General features: G+C 48.4%; 2 protein-coding genes across 2 annotated transcripts in view; one reads left to right on the top strand and one right to left on the bottom strand.

Moving 5' to 3' along the window:
• Positions 1-3507, top strand: part of GFM1 (G elongation factor mitochondrial 1) — a 25225-nt gene extending 21718 nt beyond the window's left edge. Inside the window, exons 13-17 of the mRNA XM_031055440.1 lie at positions 332-494; positions 1273-1417; positions 2111-2271; positions 2777-2830; positions 3093-3507. Coding sequence (XP_030911300.1) covers positions 332-494; positions 1273-1417; positions 2111-2271; positions 2777-2830; positions 3093-3224 — 655 coding nt within the window. The 3' untranslated portion in view covers positions 3225-3507. The remainder of the gene's footprint in view (positions 1-331; positions 495-1272; positions 1418-2110; positions 2272-2776; positions 2831-3092) is intronic.
• A 2258-nt stretch (positions 3508-5765) lies between these two features.
• LOC102032099 (ovocalyxin-32-like) overlaps positions 5766-12641 on the bottom strand; it is a gene marked incomplete at its 5' end in the record, with an annotated part of 7141 nt that continues 265 nt past the window's right edge. The window contains 5 exons of the mRNA XM_005419165.1: positions 5766-6335; positions 6424-6486; positions 7129-7265; positions 7902-8076; positions 8863-8925. Of these exons, the coding sequence (XP_005419222.1) occupies positions 6177-6335; positions 6424-6486; positions 7129-7265; positions 7902-8076; positions 8863-8925 (597 nt within the window). The remainder of the gene's footprint in view (positions 6336-6423; positions 6487-7128; positions 7266-7901; positions 8077-8862; positions 8926-12641) is intronic.

Below are 12641 nucleotides of genomic sequence, written 5' to 3'. Positions count from 1 at the left end.
GGGGGCAGCGCATCCCTGCGCGGCTCGGGACAGCGTGTCACACAGCGTTAGATGGGATACCGGGAATGAAACCTTCCCGGGAGGGCGGGGAGGCCGTGGCACAGGTTTTCCAGGGAATTTCTGGCTGCTCCCTGAAAGTGTCCAGGTTGGACGGGGCTTGGAACAGCCTTGGATAGCAGAAAGCGTCCCTGCCCATGGAATTTTGAATTTAAATTCCTTTCCAGCCCAAACCAGTCTGTGATTGTCTGAAATGCAGAATGGGAATGTTTTCCACAGAAAGCTGTGGATTGTGTCACGAGTGATGTGGTGTTTGGGGGCTTGTTGTGTTTAGGTTTGAGTTCACCCACAAGAAGCAGTCGGGAGGAGCAGGCCAGTACGGCAAAGTGATCGGAGTGCTCGAGCCCCTGGAGCCAGAGGACTTCACCAAACTGGAGTTTGAGGACAGAACCATTGGCACAAATATTCCCAAGCAGTTTGTGCCTGCTGTGGAAAAGGTACAGACCATTCTCTGTGACACAGAAAATCCTGATTGCTGTTGTGTTCCTGCACTACCACCCACATTTGCTGTGCCTGCCTTGCCCCAGGAGAGGAGGCTTCTCCCGTTGCTCCAGTGGCAGCAGGATCACAGCTGTGTGGTTTTACTCCAGGTCTTGCATTCCTGGGGTTTTCAGTTAATTCAGGAGCTGCTGTTGTCTTTGGTGCTGCGTGCTGCCTCTGTTTCCCTTGTGAGAGCCTCCTGCTCAAGCTGCTTTTTCCTGGCCTCTTCTGCTTCTGGTTGTGGCCTCACAATTCTCCTCCCAACCCCAAAATATGTAACTTCTTTTGTGACTTCTCTGAGGCCAGTTATAGAGGAAACTGTAATTAAGCTCCATTTCCTGCCTCAGTTCCCAAATTCTCTTTCTTTATCTCCTCTGTGACTGCCTCACTGTATAATTTATTATACATAGCTTTAATTAACCTATCAACATCTTGGAATTCCTGTAATAACCTAGAATTATTCCTTCATTTTTCCATGCTGCAACACTTTAAGATTTTTGCCAGATCCTGAAAAAAGCATAGTCTTAAAGGAATCTTGTTCTTCAGGCAAGAGCTCTTTCCACACTGAGCATTCTTTCGGGGTTTGGCCATGGAATCTGTTAAAAAGGCAAAACCCTGAGGCCGTTTTCCCTTGTGGTGTGGTTTTTGTTTGTACAATCAAGCTGGGGTGGCACAGGCTGGCAGTGCAGAGGCTGCAGTCCCTGCTGGTGACAGGGAGGTGTTGTTCATTCCCAGGGGTTCAGAGATGCCTGTGAGAAGGGTCTGCTCTCGGGACACCGCATCTCCGGGGTGCGCTTCGTGCTGGAGGACGGCGCCCACCACATGGTGGACTCCAACGAGATCTCCTTCATCAGGGCAGGAGAGGGAGCCCTCAAACAAGGTACAGCCTCCTCCTTGGATGGGTTCTGCTGGCTGGTTCCATCCATCCATCCACCCACCCACCCTTCCGCCTATTCCCTCCCTCCCTCCATGCATCCATCCATCCCATCCCCTCATCCATCCCTCTCTCCCTCCATCCTTTCATCCCCCCAAAGCTTGCCCAGTTTTATGGAGCAGAACTTGCACAAGAGTTTATACAATTCCTGAGAGAGGCACAATAATTCCTGTGGCTGTACAAAGGAAATCCTGTTTTTCTAGAATTCAGTACAGCAATGCCACCGGTTTCATCCTTATGGGGTAGGAAGAGAACATTTGGCCAAACTGGGCCTTTTTCAGGAAACATTCCTTCACTGAAGGAGAGGTTGGACACTGGGAGGGGCTGCCTTGGGAGTGCTGGGGTGACAATCCCTGGAGGTGCTTAGACAACGTGTGGATGTGGCATTTCACTGTAGGGTTTAGTGAGCACAGTGCTATCAGCCAAAGGTTGGTCTTGATGATCCTGGGGGTCTTTTCCAGCCTTAATGATTCTGTGATTGTGGCTCCAGGAATGAAAAGCCAGGAGCTGGAATTCCACGTGTTGCTCATGGTTTTTCCCCGACATTAACCATAAACCACCTGCTGCTGTGCATGGGAGCAGCGTGCCTCGCACCAGGTTCCCCTCTGATGTTGGATTCCTGTTTCCATCCTTCCCCAGCCATGGAGAACGCTGCCGTGCGCATCCTGGAGCCCATCATGGCCGTGGAGGTGGTGGCTCCCGTGGAATTCCAGGGGGCAGTGATAGCTGGGATCAACCGGCGCCACGGCGTCATCACGGGCCAGGACGGCTCCGAGGGCTACTTCACCCTCTATGCTGAGGTCTGTGCTCACTGCTCCTCACCTCCCCTTCCCCTGTCCCATGTTTGATTCCATTGTTTTCCTCAGTTTATATAGATACATTTGTAGGTTGACTCGATTTTAATGTTCCTTCATTTCCCTCTTAAAAATGATTGGAGAGGATCACTGGGTGTTTTCTGGCTGGGTGAGGGGCTCAGGACAGCCACATCCGTGGCCCTTCTGCTTCCCAAATTATCATTGGAGGAATGTCTACAGATACCTCAAACCTTGCTGGTTGACTCATCACTGAATTTAGGATATTCCAGTTCCTGGTGCACTCAAACTCTCAGATTTTTGAGGTTTCTTGCTGAAAACACACTGCAAATACAAATTAATTAAAATAACAGATACTTTACAACAGCAGACCATTAAATCAGAGCTGTTTACAGACAGCACTGACCCTTTATGTCATAATTGGGATTAATTAGCTGATAGCCCAAAAGTGATGGAAAAAACCTCATTTTGAGCAAATATGTTTGGATTTTAGGTGCCACTGAACGATATGTTTGGATATGCCACAGAGCTGAGGTCTTGCACAGAGGTGAGTCCTCCTGGTCCTTTTTGCTAAAACATGTTTGATTCTGTAAATTTGGGCTCATTGGATCATCCTGTCCCTGGCAGCTGCAGCAGGGAATGAGATCAGAGCAGAGCTGTGGAATTCCTGACCAAACAATTCTCCTGCACCTGAGGAGTTTGTTTGGGTGGGATTGTGGAGGATCCCTGGGATCCCTTCACAGACAGGAGCTGTGTGCCCAGCAGGGTTGCACATGGGCCATCCTCTCTTTCTTTTCCGAACTCTGCAGGGAAAAGGGGAATACACCATGGAATACTCCAAATACCACCCCTGTTCAGCCAGCACCCAGGAGGAAATCATCAACAAATACCTGGAAGCAACAGGGAGACTTCCTGCCAAAAAGGGCAAAGCCAAGAGCTGATGGGATTCCTCTGGAGTCCACTGAACAGTCTGTCCCAGTCTTCTCCAACAGCTCGCTTTTCCAAGCCATGGAGCAGCCCAGGCTGGCTGGGTAAGGTGGGCTCCAGTGGGATTTGGACTTGGAATTTTATCATGGAACCTTTCCTCCGGGGTGGTGTCAGCAGCACCAGGGGATCACCACGGGATTGCTCTGTGTAAATGCTCTTGTAACAAATAGATGTTAAAACACGGCTGATGATTTGTCTTAATCAAGATCTATTAAAATAATTTTATTTTTTACTTGATACATCTTTATTTGGAAATGTTAAACTGAGGTAAGAGCTGCTGGACAGGTACGGGGAGTGGGACATCACTTGGCACGTGGTGCTCCAGCTTCCCTCCTGGGAACAGATGGAATTTTCCCCTCCCAATCGTTTGGAAAGGGCACAGGATCCTCCAAAGTCTCAAGCCACTGGGCAAAGCCATCAGTCAGTGCTTGTCACAAAATCCACTTTCACTGGTGCACAGGGATGGAGCTGAGTTGCCAAGGATGTTGGGAGGAGCTGCCTCTTCCCAAAGCTGGGAACAAGATGGAATTACTGTGTGGCTTGGAAATGTGGATTTAATGGGCTTGGTGATGTGGATTTAATGGGTTTGGGGTGTGGACTCATGTATGGGCTTGGCTTTTGGCTCTTGGTTAGAAATCCAAACCCAAGATCCCTTTTCCCAGAATCTCACAATCCAGAGGCCGAGTTGCAGCTGATGTTCAGCTCAGGAATCACTTGACTTTGCTGACTCAAAGCTGTTAGGTGAGAAGATATTCCCATAATCCTGTATTTGTAATTATTCCCAGAATGTCCACGTTGAGTTTTCTTTCCTTCTTCCTGCCCTACTCAGCTGAAAAGTGTTTTTGCAGATTCCAGTAAACAGGGAGTGAAGTTCCAGTTCAAACCCAGCGACATTCCTGGCACAGCCCTGGCGTTGCTGCTTCCCAGACAGAAACAAGTGGAGCAGCCAGGCTGCTTCTCCTCTGGAAGGGCTGGAAAATGATTTATGGAAACCTTGGGAAAGGATTTGCCAGGGCCTGGAGCTGCTGATGGGCCCCAGGCGAGATGTGGGGCATCCATGTGGTGCTGCCTTGGGACAAATCCCTGATTCCTGCACATCCACAGCTTTGGTTTTGGGAATGCTCAGCTGGAATTCATACCCAGAAAAGCCCTGCAGGTTCTCAGACATTTGGAAGTTTTCTAAAACAAGCAAATGTAGCACTTTCCCCAAAAATTTGGAGATGTCTGATAAAAGCAGTGTCAACACAGGACAGGAAACAGGGTGGGTATGATTTTATTTGTGTTTCTGGTGTTTATATTTGTGTTTCAGGGGTTTATATTTCTATTTCTGGGGTTTATATTTCTGTTTCTGAGGTTTATTTCTATTGATGTGATTTACATTTCTGTGGGGTTTATATTTTGGGGGTTTATATTTTATGGGGTTTGTATTATGTTTAGACCAGTTGTGATGTGAATTCCTGGCTGATGAGTTCTGCCAGATGTGCTGGTTCTCCACAAACCCGGGAAAGAAACAAACCCCAAGAACTTTGCTGTATGATTTGAGGTTTTAGGCTGGAACCTTGGCTGAAAAGCAGCTGGGGGAGACTTTGCCTTAGAATTCCACAGTTTTGCTGCTTATCCAGAAGTTCCTGTGGAGTTGCTGAACTGCTGTGAGTTTGTGAGCAGCCAGTTCCACCAGCCTGGTGCCTGGGAAGTGCCTGATGCTCTATTCCAGCCCTGCAGAGCAGAGGCAAAAACAAGGTAAGGAGACAAAAGCAGAGCCCCAAAGTGCCAAATCCATCCTATTTTCTTGACTTAATTAAAAAAAAAATTAATCACCAGCTTCTTTAAGGAATTTTGGAATTTCACTCCCTGATTTCACACTTCTGATGATGAGAAATGTTTTCTTCCAGCAGGAAAGAAAACACCAGGAGGGTGTGGAATGCTGCTTCCCCAAGTTTATTGGGTGCTGAGGGGAAAAGCTTCAGTCAGGAAATCAGATTTATTTGTGTAAAATGCTGGAATTTGGGAAGCTGACATCACCCAGCCTGAAAACATCCAGGGAAAGCTGTTGTGTGAAATCCTTGAGTTGTTGTTCCCAATTACAGCTCCAGGATTGTGAAAACCACCCCAGGTTAAATAGAACAGCCACCCCAGAGCCTCTGTTCCTCAGGAACGTGGTGTTCTTGGGAAGGATTTCATTTATCCTGCCACAAACCTGGCTGATGGGAAAAAAGGTGACTTTGGGACAGTTTGGCACATGGCAGTGAGCAGAGGTGGGACAGTGATGGATCTGCTGGGAACCCAGCTGGAGAGTTTGGTGGCACAGGACAAAGCTGTGACTTTCTGGTGGGACAGGACATGGCAGGAATGACACAGGAGCTGTTCCCAAACATGAGGATGAATCCCCAAGGAGCCTCCCTGGTTCTGCAGGTCTGGTTTGATTTGAGGTGTCAGAGAATGTGGAAATTTGGGCTCCAACAGCAGCAGGAAGAAAACCCAGCCTCAACCCTGAGTGATGGTATTTGGTTTATTGGAGATGTGAGTTAAAAATCAGCATGATTCTAGACCAAAACATGACAAAAAATTAGCAGGCAAATCCCTCTTAGTGACAGACTAGCACTTGGCTCATGATTTTTATCCAAATATATTAATTTTGTTTACAAACTCTTAAGTAACAGTTAATTAGTGACATTAAATCAACTGCTGTATGTTCATCTGTGTATATATGGAGTAGCAGAGGTTCAGGCAGAGCTACAGAACTTGAATCTTGCTGTTGAAGAAGTGACAGGAATTAATTTTGGCACAGAACAATCAGTGAAACCACTCCCACTCGCTGACTTGCATGGAAGGACGATCCCAGCTCCAGGTCTGTCAGCACAAGGATTTGCTGACTGGATCCACATCCACAAAAGTGAGGATTTCACTTAAAAACTGGCTCCCTTTTCAGCTGCAGGCCCAGCAGCTGATCCAGCCTCTGCCCCGGATCCCTGCTCTGCACCGTGGCCCTCGGGAGCACAGAAATGTTTCACCTTCAGGGGCTGCCCGGGGAGCCACGTCAGGCGCATGTGGCAGGAAATGATTTCCTGGAGAAGGGATTTAAACACAGATCTCATCATCCTGATGCAGCTCAGCTCCTGCCGCAGGAGGGGTTGTTCACGGGCACTTCCTTACCTGGGTTGGCATTTCATGCAGGAGCACAGTGTAGTCAAACTCAACAAAATCGTCTTTCCTGATCTGGGCAGGTGTAAAACAAGGGGAGAATTATCAGGAACACAGGTTTATATTGTTAAAATTTCATGTCTGCTGTGATTTACTGGAGCTCAGGGAAGGAGGTGAGCAGGGCCCCGTGGCTGTGGTTGCTGGCTGCAGTGAGATGGGTTTTGATTGTGGAAAGATGGAATTAGGAGCACTTCCTGCATGGAATGTTTGAGGACACCAAGAGCTGTGTGGCTCTGCAGCCTGTCTGCACTGAAATCAGGTGCTAATTCATTGAATTTAACCTTCAATTACATCTGAGAATTACAGGAACCTCTCCTTCAGAGAGTTGCTGAATAGCTGAGGAGCCAAAGCTGGATCGTGCCCGTGTATCCCAGCTGGCTGAGGGCTCTGGATGTGCTGCAGCCTTGGAGCTGCTGCCCAGCCCGGGCTGGTGTCAGGGGTGAGCAGGGGCAGAGGCTGCTGGGCTCTGCTCAGGGCTCAGGAACTGCAGCCCCTGCAGAGCCATTTCTGCAAATCCAGTCAGGACAATTTTCCCAGCAAAACCTGGGAAGGTGCTCGTGCAGAGGTGGAGCTGCTGGTGAGGAGCAGGCCCTGGGATCTGGGGAATCTCCCTCAGAGGGGGCTCTGTGCTGCCCCTGTCCCTCCTGCCCCACTCACCCACTGCCTCACAGACTTCACTTGGGCCAGGAAGTACGCCAAGGTCTCCGTGGACTTTTCCCACACGATGGAGCTGCTGCCAGCCACAGCCAGAGCCCACACTGGCTCCAGGGCAGGCTCGATGTTGCCATAGCTGTCTGCAAGGCAAGGAGAAAGAGAAAATAATATTAATTCTGGCTGGGCAGCGGAAGAATGATGAACCTCAGAGCAGTTTTGCCTGGCACAGCACCATTCCTGCACAAGGCTCCTCCCTCTGATGTGTCACAGGGAGGGGGATGATGCTGAACCTGCAGTCCCAGGGGAGTATAAAGTGTGGCACAGCGGAAGCTGCCAAGAGAGGGATCCCCATGATGAGGTGAGAAACCCAAAAATCCATAGTAATGGGAGTCCTTACCCAGCTGGGAGAAAAGATGGGATTTTTCCAGGATGGAAAAATTGTGTTGGTCATCCTCAGTGAGTTTCCAGCCCCAGCTGGGGAGGTGTGTGGGTTTGGGCACTTGTTATTCCTGGAGGACAATCTGCATTGATTGGACTTAGAAATGGTGTGGAGCTGCTTTTAAACCCAAACCACCCTCACAGGATGGGGCTGGGTGCCAGTGGTAAATCCAGAGAGGCTCTGTTTTCCCAAAAATCCCTGGGGAGGTGGGGCTGCTCTGACAGCAGGAGGGGCTCGGGGTGCTGCTGTCAGTAATGTGTCTCCTTTTCAAATGCTGGTGTCCTTCATGCCCTCTGAGATAAAAGTGAAATACAGGTGAATATGTGGAGGAATATACCTGGAATGTTGTTTGCAATTATTGGCTTGCTTAGGTGCCTGATCCTTTGGTAAAATTTGTTGTCCTCTTCCTGGATCTCCTTCTGGTCTTTGGTGTGGGAGCACTTGATGCTGACAACAGGACGAGACTTTTTCTTTGGAAAGAGCACTGTAGCCAGGCAGTTCCCAGCATCTTCCTGTCAAGGGAGAGTTTAAAACTGTTCTTTTTAATCAAGATTTTATCTACCAGCAACTCACTCTTTGTATGAAGCTGTTCAGGGATTAGGAAAGTGTCAGGCAGGATTTTATTTGTCTTTTTTCCAAGAACGAGGTTAAAACCACAAGGCTAAAGGGATTTAACAGAAGGTTTTAATTAATGCTTGTCCTGCTTTCAGGACATGACAACACTCCAAGTCATCTTGGAAATATGTTTGTGAGAGCTCAAAAAACAACATTAATTGATAACAGGGACTTTCATTGTGCCAGCCTTGAAACAAAACTCTAAGGCTTCACAGTAAGTTCTGAAAATCATTTGAATTCCACAGAGTGTGTGTGAAGGAAGAGGGCAGTAAAATGCTGCTGACAGCTGGGGCAGAGTGAATGCAGGGGGGTGGAATTGGAAAGACCACGGAGCTGCCAACTCCTGATTCCCATTTTGGGGTGTGGACAGCAGGAAAACGGGGACGTGAGAGGGAAATGGGGAGCACAGAAGGGGAACAGGGCCCACACTGTCACACTGTCACCCAGCTTGGGCCACTGCACAGTTCCACTCAGGCCTTTGGTTGCCTCCATGACTTGAGCAAGAATTCCCTTTGGGATTGAGGCCTGGTGATCACTCAGGTGAGACCTGGAGCAAAGACAGGCAGGGACGAGCAGCAAGGTCCTTCCATGGTGGCAGATCCATTTGGGACACACATGTCCCTGTTTTGGAGCTGCTGGAGTGGATTTGATGCTCAGGGTGAGGAGGAAGAGCAGGAACTCACCCCAGTCCTGTAGTCCTCAGTGCTGAACTGCAGGTAATACTTGTGGCCAGACTCTGGGATGTTCTGGAAGAGAGAGGATGGAGCCAGCAGTGGGATTAAAGCCTCATGTGCTGCAAGGAGCTCTGAGGAGGGAAGGCCCTTCTGAAATTCACTGGTTTTGAGTGCAGCATCACTGATTTTTTAGTCTTTCTTGGTGTTTAAGCACAATTCTGGCTGTTTGAGGGACCCAAAGCAAACCTTTGTGTGTTACTTATCTAACCCTGAGCCTTCCTGTCCCCAGCACACTTTTCCCAGGAAATGTTTAATGATACAAGGTGAGTGGAGTTTCATACCCACAGCAGATGCTCAGCTCAGCACCTGCCTGTGGCACCTACACAGAGCTGGGAAATGCAGGTAAACAACTGCTTCAGTCACTCTATTTGTATAAAATCCCCTCCTGGAGCTTTAGGATGAGGCAAGTCCAGTGTGGAGCCAAATCTCACCATGAAGGAGGCGCAGGAAACAGAGAGGATGAGCTCAGACTTTTTGATAATTTCTTTCTTCTCTGCATCCTCCTTCTCCCCTTCTGCCCTTTTTGTGCATTGCCTCAAACATTGTCCTCAAAGTGACAGTGGGACACGGGCAGAGTAGTGAAAGTGACTTTCTGAAATGCAGGATCACCAAAGAAGGAGTGATTGCAGTGGAATTAGGTTTGGAAGGGTCTCACCTCGTGCAATGACCACATTTCAGTCTACGATTCTACCTGCTGTAAAGCCACATAAGAGGTGTTATTGCTATGGTTTACAGCACCTCCAATCTGATCCATTTTGGGGATTTTTACAGTGACCCAGGATTACTCCTGTATATCATCAGTCCTGCAGGAGAGAGAAGCTGCAATAGTCAGCAGGACCTTCCTAAAAGAGCACAGAATTCTGTGTTTCTGGGGGTTTTGAAGCAGAGATTCCCTCCTGATTTGCAACAACATCCCCCCCAGTACTGCTAGCAGCTACTACCACCCTACTGCTGCTGCCTAGACAGCTTGCAAATGATGCTACACACCTAAAACAAATATTTAGTCTGGTGTGAACACCTGAGGCTTCCTGAGCTCACCAGGGAGAAGGGAGAAGCTCCATTTGGTACAAAATAATTGTACAGAAGTCTTTGTAGTCCCAAAGGAAAACTTATTTGCACTATGTTCCCCCACTCGCATCCCAAAATGCTGTTACCCAATCCCAGAGTGTGGGCTGAGCAGAGCTCAGGGATGTCTGGCAACCCCCAGGGAAGCAGCCAAAGATAAAAGTGTCCAAAAAGAGAAGAAAACAAGTGAGTAATTCATTTTTCCACTCAATATCTGGGTCGCGGGATTCTTTTACTTCTGAGCTGCAAATTACTGCAACTTTCCTGACAGAGTTTTAGTCCTGGGAAGGCCAAACCAGCAATTTCAGAGCAGCTTCACTGCAGGTCCCTGAGGAATCAGTTTCCAATCAGTTTGCACTTCCATCTGTCCCCCTCTGTTTCCCCACCAGGATTTTCCCCTGGGATCAGTTTTTGCCTGGATCCCTGGGCAGGGAGAAGCTGGGAAAAGGAGTCAGAGCTGCCCCTGCTGTGGATTCTGCCTTTCCCACCCAGCGTGGGGCTCTGACTGCTGGACAATGATAGAACATTTCTGACTGATTTCTGCTATCAGGGAGCAGAGCTGTGGTGTTGCTGTTGTGTCCAGCTGAGGCTGTGAAATGTCCACCTGGGTATTTGAAAACTGGATTTTCTAGTCCAATTTAAGCAAATGTTGCACGAGTCACCTTTCCCTTTCCTCTTCACCTCTCTACTCCTAAATTAGGATTTGCAGGGCAGCTTGGGACAGGGCACTGGTCTCAAAAGCTTCCTTTTAAATTCTGGGATCTTCATCTGGCACAAACTAATGCTTCATTATCAAAAGTGTATTTTAAAGTGCAGGACAGCAACTCCAGGAGCTGCTGTTTCCTAGAAGATCTTCACTCAAGAAAAAATAAGGGACAACAAAAACCATCTGCATCCAACAGCAAGGTAAGGATTATGCCAGGTCTGGCATTTTGTTGCCAGGAAAGAAAGTCTTGTTTTACCTGAACTTGAAAGATCTTTCCCAACTTAGAGTTCCCAGTCCTGTTTCCAATTACCAGTTTCACCAGCTCGTGGGCTAATAAAGTTAGTATTAAATTACTGTGCTCATTATTAAATTCCACTAAAAAATTATCCTGATTTTATGAGATCCAGTAATAGAATAACCAATAGGAAATTAGCCCACTTTCAAAAATAATTACAAACCAGACAAACCTAAAAAATACCCAAATCCCAATATTTTGCCCCTTGCCTTCATGTAATACAGCAAATTCCTTGCAGGAAATGCTTTTCATTTTTTTCCAGGGGAGGACAGGAAAGAAGGAAGTGCCCACTTTTCGTGCATTTCTTCTCTTGTTTTCACAGAGTGTGCAAAAAAAAAAGGGAGGGGGGGGAAATAAACTGCAGAGAGTGGTTGCAGGGAGCTCCTACAGCACCCAGCACTGAGGAAATAAGGAGCAATTTCACTTCTCTATAATGAGCCAGTTATTTTCCTTCCTGTATGAGGAGGCAGGTGGCTGATCGGGGGTAGAAAAACCCCTTTCCCTCCCCACAAATATTCACTTATTCTTCAGCCAGGCACAGGTGTTTATATAAGGAAATATTTACATGTAGACATATGCAAAGTGCCCAGGAAATACAGAAGGAGCGTGTATACTTTTGGAGAGTATAAAGTAACAGCGAATTCCTGTCATAGGTGTTTGTAGCAATTTCACAGAAAAACTTCAATATCCCAGGAGCACTTCCATGCTCAGCACCCAATAATCTATATAACAAAAGGGCTGCATTAATTAATGCATCCCAGATATTCCTGGTTAGCTTGGAATATCTTTTTTGAAAGGGGAGATTTAACACTACACCCTCTTACTAAGTTTTAGGAGCTGCACAGGACAAGTGGTGGAAGATCTCCAGATCCTGGAAAAGATCCCGTGGAATCCAGTGCTGCCTTTGGCACCTCACACTGGGAACCCAGAACAAGCAGCCCTTGCTCTTAAGATCTGCCCAGCAGAATCCAGGATCCCGAATTTGTTATTCTGGGAACCCAGAACAAGCAGCCCTTGCTCACAGGAGCTGCCCAGCAGCAGGAGCACAGGGCTGGATTTAAATCCCATCCCTCGGCTCTCCAGGAAGGTGATGCATTCCTTCCAGGATCTACATTCCTGGGACAAACATTCCCCAGAAGTTTTTGCCTGACCCTGGACCTTCAGAAAGTGAATAAGCTGTAAAAAAACCCCACACCTGGAGGAGGAGAAGGGCTGCACCCCAGTACCACCTCGAGCATCTCTGGTAAGCTCCCCAAGCCGGGAAGGCTCTGTCCCCGTAGCTGCTCCTCTCTGGGACTCCTGTCCCGTTGTGCCACCTCAATTCCATGTGATTTTTGGAAGATTAAGGTATATTTTCTGGTGGGAACTGCATTGCCTTTAGATGAAGCTTGTAGTATGAGGGAGGGACTGCAGGACAGCAGCTCCTCAGGAGAGCCAGGGGTCCCACGAGGGACGAGGCTGTGGAACAGCGGTCCCTGAGGAGAGCCAGGGGTCCCTGAGGAAGAGGAGAGGGGACAGCGGTCCCTGAGGAAGGGGAGAGGGGACAGCGGTCCCTGAGGAGAGCCAGGGGTCCCTGAGGAAGGGGAGAGGGGACAGCGGTCCCTGAGGAAGGGGAGAGGGGACAGCGGTCCCTGAGGAGAGGCGGGGGGCCCTGAGGAAGGG

This window comes from Geospiza fortis, unplaced genomic scaffold (genome assembly GCF_000277835.1).
Source record: "Geospiza fortis unplaced genomic scaffold, GeoFor_1.0 scaffold172, whole genome shotgun sequence".
NCBI classification, from domain to species: Eukaryota; Metazoa; Chordata; class Aves; order Passeriformes; family Thraupidae; genus Geospiza; species Geospiza fortis.
The sequence above is the reverse complement of the archived record's forward strand: the minus strand, read 5'-3'. Positions and strand labels throughout refer to the sequence as shown.